The sequence below is a fragment of the Conger conger genome, chromosome 4, assembly GCF_963514075.1.
Source record: "Conger conger chromosome 4, fConCon1.1, whole genome shotgun sequence".
Classification (NCBI taxonomy): domain Eukaryota; kingdom Metazoa; phylum Chordata; class Actinopteri; order Anguilliformes; family Congridae; genus Conger; species Conger conger.
The window spans coordinates 44,510,903-44,528,769 of NC_083763.1; the positions used below are offsets into that span (position 1 = coordinate 44,510,903).

At 43.8% G+C, this 17,867-nt stretch overlaps 1 protein-coding gene across 1 annotated transcript in view; it reads left to right on the forward strand.

Moving 5' to 3' along the window:
* The window catches only part of elovl1b (ELOVL fatty acid elongase 1b), a 36,057-nt gene that overhangs the window by 12,187 nt on the left and 6,003 nt on the right, over positions 1–17,867 (forward strand). The window contains exons 3-5 of the mRNA XM_061238536.1: positions 8,081–8,159; positions 17,000–17,101; positions 17,249–17,439. Coding sequence (XP_061094520.1) covers positions 17,041–17,101; positions 17,249–17,439 — 252 coding nt within the window. The 5' untranslated portion in view covers positions 8,081–8,159; positions 17,000–17,040. The remainder of the gene's footprint in view (positions 1–8,080; positions 8,160–16,999; positions 17,102–17,248; positions 17,440–17,867) is intronic.

The following is a 17,867-nucleotide window of genomic DNA, read 5'->3' on the forward strand; positions in this document are numbered from 1 at the left end:
GTGTATCTCATAAACTGCTGGTCTCCTTTTCACACACAATATTCTCTAGAGTTTCCAGAGAATTGTGCGAAAAACAAAAAAAACATCCAGTGAGCAGAAGTTCTGCGGGCAGAAATATGTTGTTAATGAGAGAGGTCGGAGGAAAAGGTCTAGACTGGTCGAAGCTAACAGGAAGGTGCCAGTAACGCAAATTACAGCACATTACAAAAGTGGTATGCAGAAGAGCATCTCTGAACGTGTAAATGGCTAGGCTACAGCAGCAGTAGACTTAGACTAAAATAAGTTGAATCAATACCTAATGAAGTGCTCACTAAGTGTATATTTGGTTGTAAGCATACAACCAATATCACTTGTCAGGTGTGGTGAAATCCTCACGGCTGTGTTGTTTTTAATCCTGCTTCAGAATGGTGCAACAGGTGCTGTGTGATGTTGATTACATGCAGATTGGACGTTCACAATGAAAAAACAAATTTTTGCTTTTGAATTCTCAGCAGTGAGCAAACAACACTGTGCTAACTAACCAGGAATTAAAAATATTTACCGATATTTATTCAGGTTTAATGTAAATGCAAACTGGCGTCAACTCTGCCTCTCATCACTCCCAGTTGTAAGCCTCGCGAAACAGGGAGTGGCTACAAACCCCCCCTCATGGGGATCCTGAGAAGCAGAGCTCACCAGTGGATGCTGCAGTGGTGGTGGGAACACAAACATTTTGAAGGCATGGATTAGGAATAGCAGGATAATTTGAGCAAAAGCATCTAGCAAAACTGGCAATAGCATGCAATATTGGCAATGGCAGCATTCCAAAACAGGCAGTGCAGCATAAAAAGCCAGGCAGTGCGATGGCTTTCGCATGCAGAATGAGCCAGGCAGTGCGATGGCTTTCGCATGCAGAATGAACCAGGCAGTGCGATGGCTTTAGCGTGCAGAATGAGCCAGGCAGCAGGGTAGATGCAGCAGCAGCTAGCAGGCAGCAGAGCATGGAAGAGTGCACAAAATGAGCAAGTGCCCGAACGGGTAAGGATGGTGCTTTATATAGCCCCTCCCATTAGATGTAAGCATCATGTGATGGGGCGGACACTTCTCTAGTTGTCTGCCTGAACTACCCAGTCGGTGGTTCGATCCCCGGTGTAGCCACAATAAGATCTGCACAGCCGTTGGGCTCTTGAACAAGGCCCTTAGCCTTTATTGCTCCAGGGGAGGATTGTCTCCTGCTTAGTCTAATGAATTGTACGTCGCTCTGGATAAGAGCATCTGCCAAATGCCATTAATGTAATTTTTGACATTTTTGCAAATTTATTAAAAATCTAAAACTGAAATCTCTCATTTACATAAGTATTCAGGCCCTTTGCTGTGGCACTCAGTGGGTAAGAGCAGTCGTCTGGCAGCCGGTGTGATCCCGCCCTGGGTGTATCCAAGGCACCAAACCCCTAAAATGCTCCTGACGAGCTGGTTGGTGCCTTGCATGGCAGCCGATCGCCATTGGTGTGTGAGTGTGTGTATGAATGGGTGAATGAGAAGCATCAATTGTACAGCGCTTTGGATAAAGGCGCTATAGAAATACCAACCATTTACTCCAAATTGTGGTCCTTGAGATGTGTCTAGAACCTGTGGCAAATTGAGTTGATTGGACATGGCTTAGAAAGGCATATACACACCTGTGCATATAAGGTCCCACAATTCCCACTGGGCAGTGCAAAAACAGAGCCAAGTCTCTGTAGACCTCCGTGGGCAGTGGTATCATTGGCTCTGGAGATGAGTTAATCTGTATTCGCCAGCAGCCTCGAGGTAAGCAGTTAGAGTTTCAAGGTTTCATCTGGTGAAAGCACCAGGGAGGCTATAAAAGGTTTGATGGCAGATATGCAGTTAACCCATTCTCTGCCTCCTGCATTGTTCTGCTGTTAGTAGTCTGGTGGGTGAGGTTTCTGGGGTCTCTGCAGCACCTGTGATGCCTAGCTAGCTAGTCAGCTGTCATTTCCAGACTGGGGAGGCAAGGGATGCCTGCCCCTCAGTAGGATTCATCAGGAGCTAGATGGGTAGGAGTACAGGAGCTCCTAGTCAGAGATGTAGCAGAAACATTCTCTGGGACTGACGGGGGGAAACCGGAGACAGTCTCACAGTAATGGCAATAGTGCTAATGGTAATTAGCAAGTATTGTACTACAATCTGCATCAGCACTCTTGGGCCACAAGTGGTTATAGCAAGGAATGCTTATATCAACCGACCATTTGGAGGTTTCACTAATGGCAGTGGGAAATGGTACAAATCCGATGCGGGCTGGCAGGGCCAAAGCCTAGGCCGCAAACAGGTTATAGCAGAATACGCTTGAGACTGGAAACGGTTTCACTAACAGAGGTTAGCAAGTAGTAGAATCCAGATGCGGGCAAGATAGTAGCAAACCCTTGAGGTGAGAGGTCAAACCGATGGTAATGGTAGTTAGCATTGTGCATAGGGATGCTCCAATCGAACGGACGATTTTCAAATTAGCCGATCAATCCGATCTTTTACCAGCGAGCTATACCGTTTTAAGTAGTATGAAAGTCAAGTATAAGATAACATTGTTCTGTTAGTAGCCTCCATAACAACGTGAACTCTTTCTCCATGGCAGCGATGTAAAACAACTGCAAACATTTTAATTAAGACCATGAATCTTTAACAAATACAACAGCACACATTATAACAAATTATAATTATTAACATCCACTGAACAAATCTGGACGTTAATAAAGAATCACTATGCATTCTGGGAAGATAATAATAATAATAATAATAATAATAATAATAATAATAATAGGCCTACAGTCTGCTGACATTTAAATGAATGTATGTCCACAAGTTTTAACACGCATCCATTTGTCGTGCACATCAATCATTTCAAGGAACAAACAAAATATAATTTGCGTCATTGAAATTACATTACATTATTGGCATTATTGGCATTTGGCAGACACTCTTATCCAGAGCGATGTACAGTTGATTAGACTAAGCAGGAGACAATCCTCCCCTGGAGCAATGGCCTTGTTCAAGGGCCCAACGGCTGTGCGGATCTTATTGTGGCTACACCGGGACCATGTGTCCCAGTCATTTACCTTAACCACTCCGCTACAGGCCGCCCTGTAATAAATACAGCCTAAAGACAAAAACACCATTATTATGCATTACATTACATTACATTACATGGCATTTAGCAGACGCTCTTATCCAGAGCGACGTACAACAAAGTGCAAATTAAACACAAGAACAAGTGCAAAGAGAACCTGAGAGGACAGTATAGTTCACACGCAGAAAATCAGAACCCACAATCAACTTTCAAACTAGCATACCACAATTGCAGCTAGAATACAAAAAATAACAATACCTATACAAGTAACAATATCTATACAATCTATACATAAGTGCCATTACAGTCTAAGGCTAATCATGGTGGTGAGTTGGGGAGGGAAAGGTGTAGCCTGAAGAGATGGGTCTTCAGTCTGTGCTTGAAGGAGGTCAGAGACTCTGCCGTTCTGACATCCACCGGGAGGTCATTCCACCACCGTGGGACCAGGACAGACAGCAGTCGTGAGCGTGAGGTGCAGGTGTGGCGAGGAGGAGGCGCCAGATGGCACGAAGTGGCAGAATGGAGGGGTCTTGTTGGTGTATAAGTCTTGATAAGGGATTGAATATATACAGGGGCTGATCGTTTAACTGCCTGGTATGCGAGCACCAAAGTTTTAAATTTGATGCGAGCCATAACAGGCAGCCAGTGGAGGTTGCCGAGCAGGGGGGTGACATGTGAATGTCTGGGAACATTGGATACCAGACGGGCTGCAGCATTCTGGGTCAGTTGTAGGGGTCTGATGGCAGATGCTGGAAGGCCAGCCAGCAGAGAATTGCAATAGTCCAGGCGGGACAGGACCATTGCTTGAACAAGGAGCTGAGTGGAGTAGGTGGTGAGAAAGGGTCGGATTCTCCGGATGTTGTACAGGAAGAACCTGCACGCCCCGGTCATCGTAGCGATGTTCTCAGAGAAGGATAGCCTGTTGTCCATCACCACTCCAAGGTTCCTTGCACTAGGGGATGAGGTCACTGTGGTATCCCCTAGTGAGATGGAGAAATCAGAGAAGGGAGAGGTTAAAGCAGGGATGAAGATGACCTCTGTTTTACCTGGGTTGAGCTTTAGATGGTGGTTGCCCATCCAGCTCTGGATGTCTCTCAGGCAGGCGGAGATATGGGTAGAGACCTGTGTGTCTGATGGGGGGAATGAGAGAAAGAGTTGGGTGTCATCGGCATAACAATGATAGGAGATGCCATGAGCAGAGATAACAGGGCCAAGGGATCTTGTGTAGATGGAGAAGAGGAGGGGTCCGAGGACTGAACCCTGGGGGACTCCTGTAACAAGGGGGCGAGGGGTTGACACCCCTCCAGCCCAGGACACCTGGGAGGACCGGCCAGAGAGATAAGATTTGATCTACTCTAAGGCTGTGCCACAGATCCCTGTAGATGCCAGGGAGGCCAAGAGGATGGAGTGGTTGACCGTGTCGAACGCCGCAGAGAGATCAAGAAGGATCAGGACAGAGAAGAGAGAGGTTGCTCTTGCAGCCTGAAGGGACTCATTGACAGAGAGGGGGGCAGTCTCCGTCGAGTGGCCAGGTCTGAAGCCGGACTGGTGGGGGTCCAGCAGGTTATTCTGTGAGAGGAAGGAAGAGAGTTGGTTGGAGGCAGCTGGTTCAATGGATTTGGATAGAAAAGGAAGGAGAGATACCGGACGGTAGTTTTGTCTAGAGTCTAGAGTGGGTTTCTTTAGGAGCGGGGTGATGTAGGCCCTCTTGAATGCCCGTGCACACACATTGCTTTCCGGTGTCCTGGGAACAAAACCAGATTCAGACCCATAGACAGACGAAGAAAGTTTGAGAGAAGCTCACACAGAGCACCCCCAGAAAGTACCCCGAGCAGGATCCTGTAAGGCACCGATCGCACGAAGCGCACCGCCTTTTGCTTTCTGGCAGGTCAGGGCCGGTTCCCAGTGCTTGCTGAAGCAGCTGCTGTGTACCTTGGCACACCCTTCATGAGTGTTAGCAGCGAGCGGCTGTTTAGCACAGCGGCAGATATTATTGATGAGAAAATAAATATATTGTCTTCGAAAAATACAGAGATGTTCATATTTCCATGTCCACCATCACTCCTTGTGAAAATCAAACCCATTAGTGCCATGCTTTACCTGTTGACCTAGGCCTTTTTGAGGTGAAAAACACTGACCATATCACACAGCCTGTTACAGTTAATTACATTTACATTAATGGCAGACGCTCTTATCCAGAGCGACGTACAGTTGATTAGACTAAGTAGGAGACAATCTTCCCCTGGAGCAATGCAGGGTTAAGGGCCTTGTTCAAGGGCCCAACGGCTGTGCAGATCTTATTGTCCAGATCCTATGCTGGGGATCGGACCACCGACCTTGCGCGGGTCCCAGTCTTAACCACTACGCTATAGGCCGCCCTTTTTACAATCACTTTGAGGCTAATCTCACAAGCTTGCGCCCAACTTGTAGCACAGCCATTTTGCTTGTTCAAAACATGCATTGTGCATTTATATCTTTGAATAAATCTTCCAAACTCATTGGTTCAAATTCCTCATTTTTCATGAAATACTATCAGAACATTTGTTTAGATCGCCCACACAAGAGACCTATAGATTGACTGTTTAGTTGTTTTGACAATACTTTACTATAGCATGAAAAAAAACTTGATACATGTTTCAATATGGTCTTTTTGTGGTTCTAAATAAAGGGAATGGTGGAAACAGTAGAAGAGAGTGGAATCATTTAAAAAACATATATATAATTACAACATACTGTGGGTTTGTTTCACAGTTTTTTTTTACAATTGCAAACAAACATTTTTTGATACTTTTTAGAACTTTTTTAGAACCTTTTACAGTTAGCACAAGAGCACTGGACCAAACTGAATGATTGCTTTTCATTGCTTTTACAAACTATACATTTCTAAAATCACTTGCAGAAAATAGTGCATCGACTGTAATGCCACCGGTTGTTAGTGTTTTTTAGATAGATGATGATTGACACAAACCATTCTAGTGCAGGTGCTTTTCCTTTGAGACATGTTCACAGTGGTTTGGTAGTTTTGATCCATCCAATGAACTGACAAGCTGCACGTTGGTGCAGAGTTGTGTATGAAGAGTTTAGAAAAATTAGATTTTTAGCACTGCTTGATCTCTTCTAACATGGATCATCTGACTGCTCCATGTTGTCGCTATGTTGTTGCAGGTGGATACACATCACTACCCCTGCTCTTAACACTATGTACAATCAATCATCAGTCATTTGGCCACCAGCTCAAACGTGCATGTCAAAAAAGGTTGAAAACCCCTGTGACAAAAGATGGTGATGCAATATTACATTCAGTGATAATGTGGAAAATTGATCCTTTTCCAAAGTAATTGGTGTCAATCGATTTATTTATCCTAAAACATTCATGATCTAAACATGGCATGTTGTTACAAGTAATCTGTTTCCATAAAACTATGTTTTAGGAGTAATGTTACAGTTACTTATCATTTTGAGTAGTTGGATACATTGGTAGTTAGATGCATTGTAATGTAATTTCTTACAGAACAAATGAGTGGATATTGCCAAACATAACTATATAATAATAAAAAAGTCTAAAAGTTTTTTCTGGTTTCTGACCAAACTTGACAGTCATCATTTTTCATACACTGGTCGGGTTGCTTTTATTTTTATGAGCTATACAATTCTTTTTAAACGATATAATCCATGTTTACAGAGTAGGCCAAGAAATACCGGGTAATTTCAGTGCATTGCTGGTAACATTCCATCAGCTGTCCACGTCCGCGTGAGGTACTTTGTGTCAACAGATTCAACAGGAAAAGTAACTTAAAATACGCGGTGTTAAATCACAGACATATTAAAAAAGTTACAAACAAAACAATGTCCACTGAAGGGGATCGAGGAAATAACAGGAGTGGGAATCGTATCATTTTAAATAGCCTGTAGATGGGAAAATAAATTGATGGTAAGTTCGCCTAGCAACAGTCCGTGATTTAGAAGTTTACCAAACTATCATGGAAAGACTGGGGCCAAGGGAGTAAGGTGAACAGAACAGCAAGTATGCATGTTTTTTTTTTTTTTTTGGTGAAGCACTGCTTCACCTGTTGTCTTACAGGAGCCTCCTCTGGTGTCATCATATGGGTACAATAATATGGTTAAGACCATTCCAAGAAGAGACAGCCGGTACAGTTTAGCAGTCTAGTGTACAGGTCTACCTAATAAAGTGATCACTGAGTATGTGTTTTCTGTAAACATGGATATCTGTAATCATGGCTGGTGGATTTGTCTGAAGTTTTAGTTGTGACTGATACTACAGTATTTGCATTTCACAGCTGATTGTGGGTTACCACTGAGTGACGGCCGGTTTATGGGAAATCGATGTCGGTCTCGCTTTAACAGGGTGTTTCCCTTCACTCCTGTCGCAGAAAGCCGCTCACTTTGAAACAATGGAGGTCTTCATAATGACAGAGTCGCCCGATTCTCGCCCGCAGCCTGCAAATAATATAATCCGCCTGCTGCTGTCTGAAAGCTAACAGGACACAGCATACTCCAGCATGTTTACCTACCTCACAAGGAACTTGTGGGTGGCAGGGAAGGGGGAGGGGAAAGGAAGGAGGAGGGGAGTTAAGCTTGAGTGCAGGGCGTGGGCCACAAACTGGCCAGTAGCTAACTTTTTTTTTTTTTTTTTTGTCTTGTCGCTGCATGCATGGGCTTCAATCGAAGGCCTGTTCTCTCTCAAGCCCTCCCTCTCTCAGGCACATATATTCTCCCCCTCTCTCTCTCTGTCTCTCTCCCTTGCACTTTCTGTGTATATTTCTGAACCAGTTATTCATCCCCTCTGAGTGAGTCAGGGAGGGTGGGGACTCAGAGGGCAGCAGTACCAGTCACAGTGTTAGCTTGACTCTCCCTCTCTCTCTCTCTCTCACTCCCTCTCTCCCCCCTCTCCCTGTCTTTCTCCTTCTCCGCCTTTTTCCCTGCCCCGGCCCTTCCCTCTTTCCCTGTTTCCCTCAACAGTGAGCAGGAGGCTCTTCCCGCTGGTATCCGGCGACCGGCACGAAGGAGAAGGAGAAGGTGGAGAGGGGAACAGCAGCAGGTGAGTGTGACTGTTAAACTTCTGCTGTGCTCAGGCAAGGGATGTCTAGCCAACTGTCGCAGCACGCTTTCACTTGTGTAATGTGAGCACTCGGGCGTTTTTTTTTTTTTTTTTTTTTTCTCTGCTCAGTTATACTTGTTGAACCAGCGGGGCTTTTTTTTCCCAACACGATGTGATCATGTTGCTGTTAGCGTTCCCACAGTTTACATTCTTTGTGTGGGATAGTTTCTTTGCTGTGCCAGTAGCGTCAGTGAAGAGTTGGATTATTCTTGTTCGCCTGTGGGATCGCTTCCTGGTGCTCCTAATGAACGGAGGGCGTTATCTCTCTCACTGTCTCTCACTTGCTCCCTCTTTCCCTCTTTCTCCCGTGCTCTCTATTTACTTTAATACGCTCCTGGCTCCTTGGCTGGTTTCCTAGTAGATTTTTTTTCCTTCAGTTCATCATTAACTCCTACCTCATGAGCCTTTCTTTCCACCCTGATGATTCATTGACAGGATACATGTGCTTGTTCACTCTCCTCTGCTCTCTGAAATCTCTCATTTAGACCAGGTTCATTTTCTTTTGTGTTGGAAACGCAAGCATTTTGTAGCCATGGTTTCACCAGGGGTCTTTTTCCAGGCTTTTGAATTTCAATATGCGAAGGGCATTCATGACCGGCGCAGTTCGGCGAGCCTTTTCAAGTTCATAGAAAAACATCCTGAGCAACCTATTCTATTTGTGTCTGTGCACATCAGTACACTATGAAGGTCAGCATACAGTATATGGCCTCACATATTCCGATATTAGGTTGGCTGAAAAATCAAGGCCTTGGTTAATTACATTATGTAAAGCCTTCTTGTCTCTTTGGAATTAGGACCCAGGGGTTCCTGGTTTATTGCAGGGGTTGTTCAAAGCCTCTCTGGAACCATGTAATTTAATGCATGGGATCTAAGACCATAATAATTATATTCCTCAAAGTTATTTAAAACAGAATCTTTGCCTAGGATTTGAGATAATAGATTTCACCACCCCAGCAGTAATTGTTGTAAGATGTCAAGCATGTAATATGAGGGCAAGACGAAAGACTCAAAAGAGTCAAAATTGGAACAGGATAAATAACTGGTAATGACCGGGCCATATGAACACGTGTTTTGCCGTGATAAGTTCTCTCATTAACTACAAATATAGGTACTCCTCAAGTAATGTGGAGTACAACTTCTTAACAAGCCTTTTTACTATTTGTTGCTTTAGAAACAACTGCAACATCCCAGGATGATTGTAGTTTTGTATTCTGATGTATCAGAGAGAATGTTTATTTCTGGGAAATAAGAAGGAAGGTGTGTTTTTTGTGCAGAAGAAAGTTCCGTTTGTCTGTTGCATACCACTGATTACTCCACAGTGGTAGTGTTATCCAGGAAGGAGGTTTTCTGTGTGTAAAAAAAAAAAAACCCTGTTTCGGGCAGGGGGAACCGTCACGTGCAGTGCAGGGTGACGTGGATAAGGACGCTCTACTACGACCATTACCGGTGATTAATGTGAAGCTCCCAAAGCATAGTTGTAAAGTGATTTATTGCCGGTCAGATGAACATTCCTGGCCAGATGACTCCTCTTTCGAGTCAAACTGCTCACTCCTGTCTAGATCTGCTGTCAGATGAAACCACTATGTTTTGCCATCATCTAAGGGGTGGCCCATACAGTCAACTCTGGTTTGTTCAGATTTTCCGACCTTATGCATGCACTATGGGTGACCTTCTGATTTAGCTGCAAGCCTACATCAGCACATACTGTTATCTGTTTGGTTATGCTGATGGTGTTTGTGTTTGCTGCATATGAACTTTGTTTCGAGCATGCGATTTGATTGTGTGGGTTATGCACACTATATGGTTGTAAGTCTGGTCTGCGGAAGTGGGATAAAGATTGAAAATCAGCAGTATGGGCAGTTAAGTGTACTCAAGGCTTCAGCCTTGCCAGATGGCTAAGATGACTAATGACAGAAGCCCAGGCATCCTCTGACATTTGAACCATATCTCTTTAGAGGCTGTGTTCACTATATTGTGTTTCCCCTCATGCCTTGGTAATGAAACATTTTTATTGTCCCTTATTATGCACTGAAGGGTCACAAGACTAGCTTCTCACATGCTGTCCAAGCCTTCGACACAGCAGGACCACAGTGCGAAGCCTTCTGCAGTGTAGACCAGCCCCTAGGTGTGGCCCCACACATCTGTATTAATAAAGCATTTTATTTGCCATGGGAAAGTCTGGAAAGGCCTAAGTGTGCTTGTTTATTTCTGTTGCCTCAGGCCTAGTAAGACACGCCTCGCCTTTCCTTACGCATATTTTACAAGTCCCATTTAGTCACTGTCGAGAACTGAGTTGTAGGCTGCATTGGTTTCTCTTACGCTGCCTCTCACACAGCCCTTGCGAGTACCTGCCATGTATATGGTGTCATGTGACGGGTCTACTTTGGGCAGTGAGTTTAATGTACACAGCAGCAGGGTCTAGCACACTTTCTTCTGTCAGTATAGCGAGGGCTGGTTTTCAGCTAGTCGTGCAGTAGGAGGAGTTCTCTGAGGTAGAGATGCTTTGTCTGACTGTGTTGTCTTTGGCATTAAAGTTACATTTTAGAGTTTCACAACCCTTTCCCCTGGAACTGAATGATAATGCCTGTAATTGAGATGTGTTGTGGTGGGGGTAAGAACATCTCCCTGAGTAAGTTAATCTTAAAAACCCACTTGAATCCAAACCTCCAACCCACAACAGGTTATCTACTCTAATTCATATTCACTTTTCATCTCAAATAAAGACTGTTGTGACTCACTGTTTTAGGTTCTACTCCCATCCATTGCACAACAGTATCCATTAAAATGAATGATGAAAGAAAATGAATGAATTTCTTAATAATCATAACTTTTTCAGTGTGGCATTAAGTTGTCACTGCAGGTACGATCCTAGAGCCCTGATACGATTAATATTCACAATATAGCTACCAGGGTGTACAAATAAAGTACAGATATTTGGTGAAGCAAAAGGAAGAGCACCCTCTAACCTGCAGTCTATCATCAGACCTTACACTCCCGACAGACCCCTGCGCTCCACAGTAGCCTTACTGAGCTCACCTCTCAATTCTCCATCCTGGCCTCTCATTGTTGGCCTGCCTTATCTAATGCATCTAATATTTTTCATAAGCTTACTAACCATACTTAAGCTACTAAAACTATATTGCATAACTCATTAGCTTTCTAATAATACCAGTGCAGTCCATATTTGGAAAGTGGTACAATTTCTGTACAGTGGTATAAGGAAGCAATTGAATACACTTGACCAATCAGAAACATTTGAGAAGCCAACTGTCCAATTACTTTTGGACAGTTCCCATAAAATGGAGGGACTATGTATAGAAAGGGATGTAATTCATACATAGATCACCCAATATGGATGTAAATACCCTAAACTTAAAGGTGGCACATTATTAATTGCTTAATTTCAAATCCGAGCGCATGAGTGCAGACCCAAAAGAACAAAAAAAATACTTATGGACTGCACTGTACTATTTCTATTTCTTTAATACACCTACGAGAGTATCTAACTTCATGTCGCAAGACATGTATTGACTACTGCTATCAGTTCTGATCCTAATGACTTAGCAGCCATTTGTAACTGTAAATGGGAATGCTAAATGGCCTGTAGAAAAATGTCTGCACTCATGTAATATATTCATTTTTTGACTGAACTTATTTGTACAACAGTAAAGAAAAGGAAACGTACATTTTTTAGCCCTTGGCCTTCTTTAGCAGTTCTTCCCCCTTAGTCCAAGTGACTCATATTCATAGACAAGCAGGGTCCTCAATTATCAATCAAACAATTAAACAATAGCTGGGCTTATGATACAAACATAACAAAGAATCATATTTGAAAAATAGACAATCCTGAGAGTGCATAAACTATGTATCTAAATCCCAATTTATATAGACACATTAACTGCTAGCATGCTCACTGGCCTCCCACTTTCGTTCTGAATAATCATGAGATTGTTTACAGACAATGGCCTTGTTTGGTATTCAGTTTATTAGCCCACAAACAAAAGTGTTGTATTTCAAAAGTGATTTCAGTAGACCTGTAAAAACAATCACGTTCAAAAACAACCCAATATGTGAAGAGTATCCATGTGAACTATAAAAATAATCCCACTTATAATATGAGAGTGGAAAAAGGTCAACTATGCTATTTTTTCACATGTGAAAGTTGTTCAGTTTCTATAAAGTCAATTACATGTGAAAATGTGAAGATGCAAATGACTTAATGTGACCGATTTTCTTTTCACATGGGGAAATTTTTAGGCAAATTAAATATGGGAAGTGTCTCTGTGACTTGCATACACAGTATCATTGACTTCTGTGCTGCAGTTATTAAAGTACACTTTTATACACTTCCTGTTCCTCTCACAGTGCCACAGATGTGATTGTGGTTGTCATATATGCTTTTTCCAGGGACGAGGGAGTTCTTTCAGAAGTGCGCAACACCAAACTTTTTTTTACATACCGTTATTTCACTGACGGTCTTATCCAAATTACAGTTGATTAGACTAAGCAGGGGACAATCCCCCCAGAGCAATGCGGGGTTATCTCTGACAGCCATACGGATCTTATTATGGCTACACCAGGGCTTGAGCCACTAACCTTCCGAGTAAATGGTAAATGGTTAGAATTATCCAAAGCGCTGTACAATTGATGCTTCTCATTCACCCATTCATACACACACTCACATACTAACAGCGATTGGCTGCCATGCAAGGCACCAACCAGCTCATTAGGAGCATTTGGGGGTTAGGTGTCTTGCTCAGAGACACTTCAACACACCCAGGGTGGGATCGAACCTCCAACCCTCCAACTGCCAGATGCCTGAGCCGATGTCGCTTGAGTCGTGTGCCTTAGCCACTAGGCTACAGGCTGCCCCGTATGCCATTTTGAGATACATTTTGCATGACTGGCTGTATTCCATAAACAATCGCTCTGAAACAATGTACACTCCAGAATGTCACTACAAACAGACATTAGCTTGCTGCCATGTGTCCTGGTGAACTTGTCTCTCTGCCGCATGGCTTTATGAACCGCAGGAGGCTACCTGACAGACGTGTTGTCAAAACACACGGAGGAGTTCAAATGACATTGAGTCCATTAACATTTGTCTTTTGAACTGCACCGACAATGCTGCTTAAAGTGTGGATGCTATTGCTGAGGGTTTCCATGTGAACAAAGTGTGACCCACTGAGCCATTTCCTCTAGCCGTGTCTGTATGGTCAATTGACTGCAAACACTAAAGCTGTAATTTAAACATTGACTTGTATGTGTACAGTTATTCCTATATGAGAAGTATGTTATAGGTCTAGGACATTGTAGTTGGCATTGTAGTTGGTAATAGGCAAATGCTTTTTATTTATTACTTGTTTGCAGTTTTTCAGTACATTTTCTTTGAATGGCTTATACAGCAAATGATGTCATAAAGAGAAAATGGTCTGGAAAGATGTGTGGCTAAATATGGGCAGCCTGAAAAAGGCATTCACAGTACTTATGTTTACTATTTTTAGCATTTTTGCTGACATTTAGCACGCACCCTTATCGACTTGGCAGTTCATGCAATAGTAAAGGTTGTTCAAAAGTTATTGTAAAACTGCATGTGGTTATAAATGACAGAACAACTGTTTTGTCACTTTTATTGTTATGCAAACGTCCATTAAAATTGGAGGTCTGTCTCTGCTATAATTGCTGAAACTTTTCCTAAATTGAGGAGGGCGCAGATGAGAATGTGTGCCCCCCAAAATCCACCAGCTGAGCCGTTCAGTTAGTGCTCTGCAGTGCAGACTAGCACGCCCGTTTCCTACTAAAAACCGCCCTCGCTGAACATCGCTGTGGGCAATTACACATCACCCCATGGGCACTGGCTTCATGAGGCGTTGAATCCAAACCGCAAGTTGCAGCACATCGCTTTAATTGGTTGCAACACCTAGGAGTGCTGAAGAAGGAACATAAATGTAATTTAGATTATACACATGTGCTTGTAATGGAATTCAGTTTGATATAATAAAAATGTATGCTGACAGTTGAATTACTAAACTGGCTGAATAAGATCAGTAACGGACCGTGGGAAAATGCAAAACTATGTGCTCAAATCATTAGCAGGCTAGCTTGCTGTACTAAGGAAGACACTGACAACAGACAAGAGAAAAATAAAAAGATGGTTGGAACTGCCTTGCCCCATTGTCCACGCTTCTCATTGTTTGTTTCACAATGTCCTTAATTTAAGGTGATGGTTAGAGTCTTGCTTGAGCTCTTTTGTTTTGACAACAGGGCTGCCTAGCAATGCCCCACTAGCATAATTCCATCTGCAGTGCTTTTGAAAAATGTATCCCATAACATTTTCATATTTTCTTGAGGAACTGCTGGGTGGTAACATCCAGCATCAATCTACCACTCTAAAGTAGCATTTTGCACATTAAACTGGGTTGTGTGAGCATATACAGCATGCAGTAATGGCAGAAGTACTGAATGAGTTTCAGTGGCTAGTTCCTCTCAGAACTGTCACCTGACTAAAATAGGATGTTACTGACGAAGTTTGATACAATAATAAGTTGAGTTGTAATGAAGACACGTTGCCAGATCTGCTTTGAGCACAGTTTACAAAGCCCCGTTACAGTAGGAGGAAAGGGGGAAATGTTATCTGTAAAATGAAAGACATTGTAATGAATTGCATTGAAAGTACTCTGTATACAGTATACACACACACATCCCCAACCCCCCACAAAAAGAAAATGCTAGTCTGACCAATAACGCATCGCAATGGAAGAGCTTCCTGTAAAGAAAACATTGGTTGCCCCTTGACGTTCTGTATGTAAATTCTCCTGTATTGCTTGCTAGACTGAGCTGACCTCCTATGGTGGAGAGCTCCACTGGTCCAGTATGACCGTCCTCCTCACTGACTCACTCTCTCTCAGACACCCAGTGGCCGAGTCCTCTGACCTCATACTTGGCAACTTCGGCCTTTCCACTGCTGACCCAGGCAGCTTCTCTGTCAGGTGGGGTTTGGCTGACTGCGCCGCGCTGTGACTGCGCAAAAACCCGAGTCATCCCTCGGGAGGGCATCGCTCCCTCGGAAGGGCATCGCTCCCTCGGGAGGGCATCGCTCCCTCGGGAGGGCATCGCTCCCTCGGGAGGGCTTCGCCCCCTCGGGAGGGCATCGCCCCCTTGGGAGGGCATCGCCCCCTTGGGAGGGCTTCGCCCCCTCGGGAGGGCATCGCCCCCTTGGGAGGGCATCGCTCCCTCCACGCATTCCTTCCTTTTTTCTCCTCTTTTATCTGCTTCTGCCCAACAATGCTTTACTGCTATTGGTATAGGGTGTAGTCTGTATTCTCAAAGGGCGAGTTGAGTGCTGATCACAGTAAGGGGGGCGGGGACCGTACAAAAGGTCCACCCGACTCGCACTGTGGCGAAACACAGTCCGATTGGCGCCACACGTGTGCTCCTCTGCTGCAGGGTTCAGTTAGATTAGCTTGTGTCATCACACCTGGAAGCATACCATTTCAGGCCCACATCTATATTGCGCTGACTGCTTCACATGGTACACTTCTCTTTATAGATGATTTATCACCAGGAAGCAGGACTTTTCTTTATCAACACGCCTGTTTGTAATTGTTAAGGATAACGAAAATGCCCCAGATCTGGAATGTTCCAGAACCCTGTGTACACTGCTGTGTGTGCAGTGGGTACTGTCCTGGTTAAAGGGAGGTGGCACCAAAATCTCAGACATCTACACTGAGTCCCTTTACCACCAGGTTCGCCAAACAAATGTATTGATCACACACTCATTTTTTCCCGTAAGTAGCTGCATGTGGGCTCCCTATACATTTTTATATATCTCATGGCAACATTCATTTTCTATCAAAGATGCTGTTTGGTTATTTGTTTGCTGTTAAGTCTCTTTGGTCTGTTATTTGTCTAGTTCTGTCCGTAGTTCCACTCAAAACCTGTGTTTTAACCCCTCGGTAGGGCTTTCCGTAACCTAGTTAGTCAGCGTTCAGAAGGTTGTCAGATGACATGTGTTTGCTGTCATAAATGGAGGCACAACATCACAGTCATGGCTGTAACCTTTGGACCTGACCATAAGCTGGAGCCCCTCCCTGTCAGCATCAGGCCATGTCTTGCCTGTGATGGGGTCCATGGATTCGCAACAACCCTCGGTCATGCGTGATACCGACAGCTCTGCTTGTCTCACATTCAACCTAAAGCTCTTTAAGTCACTGATTACACGGAGTTGGGTCCACTAAGTACATTCCAGCTGCCTTCCCTGGTGTAAAATCCAGCTATGACCAGCTTGGAATTACCACCTACCAGCTGTTTCAAAATCTAGCTTGAGCTGCTTTTTTTCAGCACGGTTGTCATACTGCCTGTGCGTTATGGATTGTTTCCTGTTTTTCATTTTGCTGTGGGCAATGCGCGGTTCACAGAGAAAGTTTCTGTGTTGAAAAATATATGTATGTTTTCCTCCTAATGCTAAATCCAGACTAGCTGATTATAGACTAGCTCTGCACCTGTCTGTGGCTTTTGCTTTGGGGATGCCCTGGTGCCTCTCCAGATAATGTGAATCGTAACGTTTTTGCAGGGGGGAAGAGGTGAACTTATACAAATGAGCAGTTAATTCATGCCAGCTGCTTGCTTGCCAGCACATGAGCAGGCACGTGTTTTCTGTGGCAGTGCAGGTACGGCAGGGCAGGGCTTTATACAAACTTCAGCGTGCTCCCTCTTAGTGAACAGGATCCGCACACCTTAGCATCGTGTTTGAGTTCATGGATTCTCCTTTCCTGTTTCAGAGATTTGGGTTGATTCTGAAAGACAGGAAATACCAGGAAACATGATGCACGACATTGGAACCAAAGCCATGGAAGTGTATGAGTACCTCCTGAATGGAAGGGGTGAGTGCTTTTTTCCATATGCTGGGAAATTTTGCAAAGCCTAAGGCTAATCTTATCAGGACTACACCGGGGCTTGAACCACCAACCACCCATGTCCCAGTCATGTACTTTAGGGTCCAGTTGCTTAATCATGTTTTTTGCCTCCAGATGTCCGGATAAGGGACTACCCTTTGATGCATGGCCCTGGTACAATGTCAACCATCCTGTTGGCCTACATAATTTTTGTTCTCTATGCGGGACCCCGATTCATGGCCAGTCGTAAGCCCTTCGAGCTGAAGGGTTCAATGATCTTCTACAACTTCTCCTTGGTGGCCCTGTCCATTTTTATCGTTTATGAGGTGAGAGTTTGACTTCATTTCCAAAAGTATTATGAATATCGGATGAAGACCTGTTTTGCTTGTCCTGTTTCAAAGAAAGTTGTTTTTTTATCAATGTCAGAAAGTGGAATTGCATGTACTATATTTGTAGATGCTTTGGAATTTTGAGCATTTGAAGCCAATTTTTAAAACATTTTTAACCTGAAATTACTTGCAGGTAAGTATATTTCCATATAATTCATGTGGCAGTTGGAGCTACCTTGGATTTTTTATTGCTTTTGTGTGATGTCAGTTCCAGTCTTTAGATTTGAACATATGTAAATACCAATGTATCAGCTTAACAAGAAGAACAGGCCTTTCAGTCAAGCTTGGCCCCTTGTTTTGCCTACTGTCTGCAGTGAATCCAACACTGGGTGGAGTTAGATCTCGATAGGTCCTATTTTGTCTCA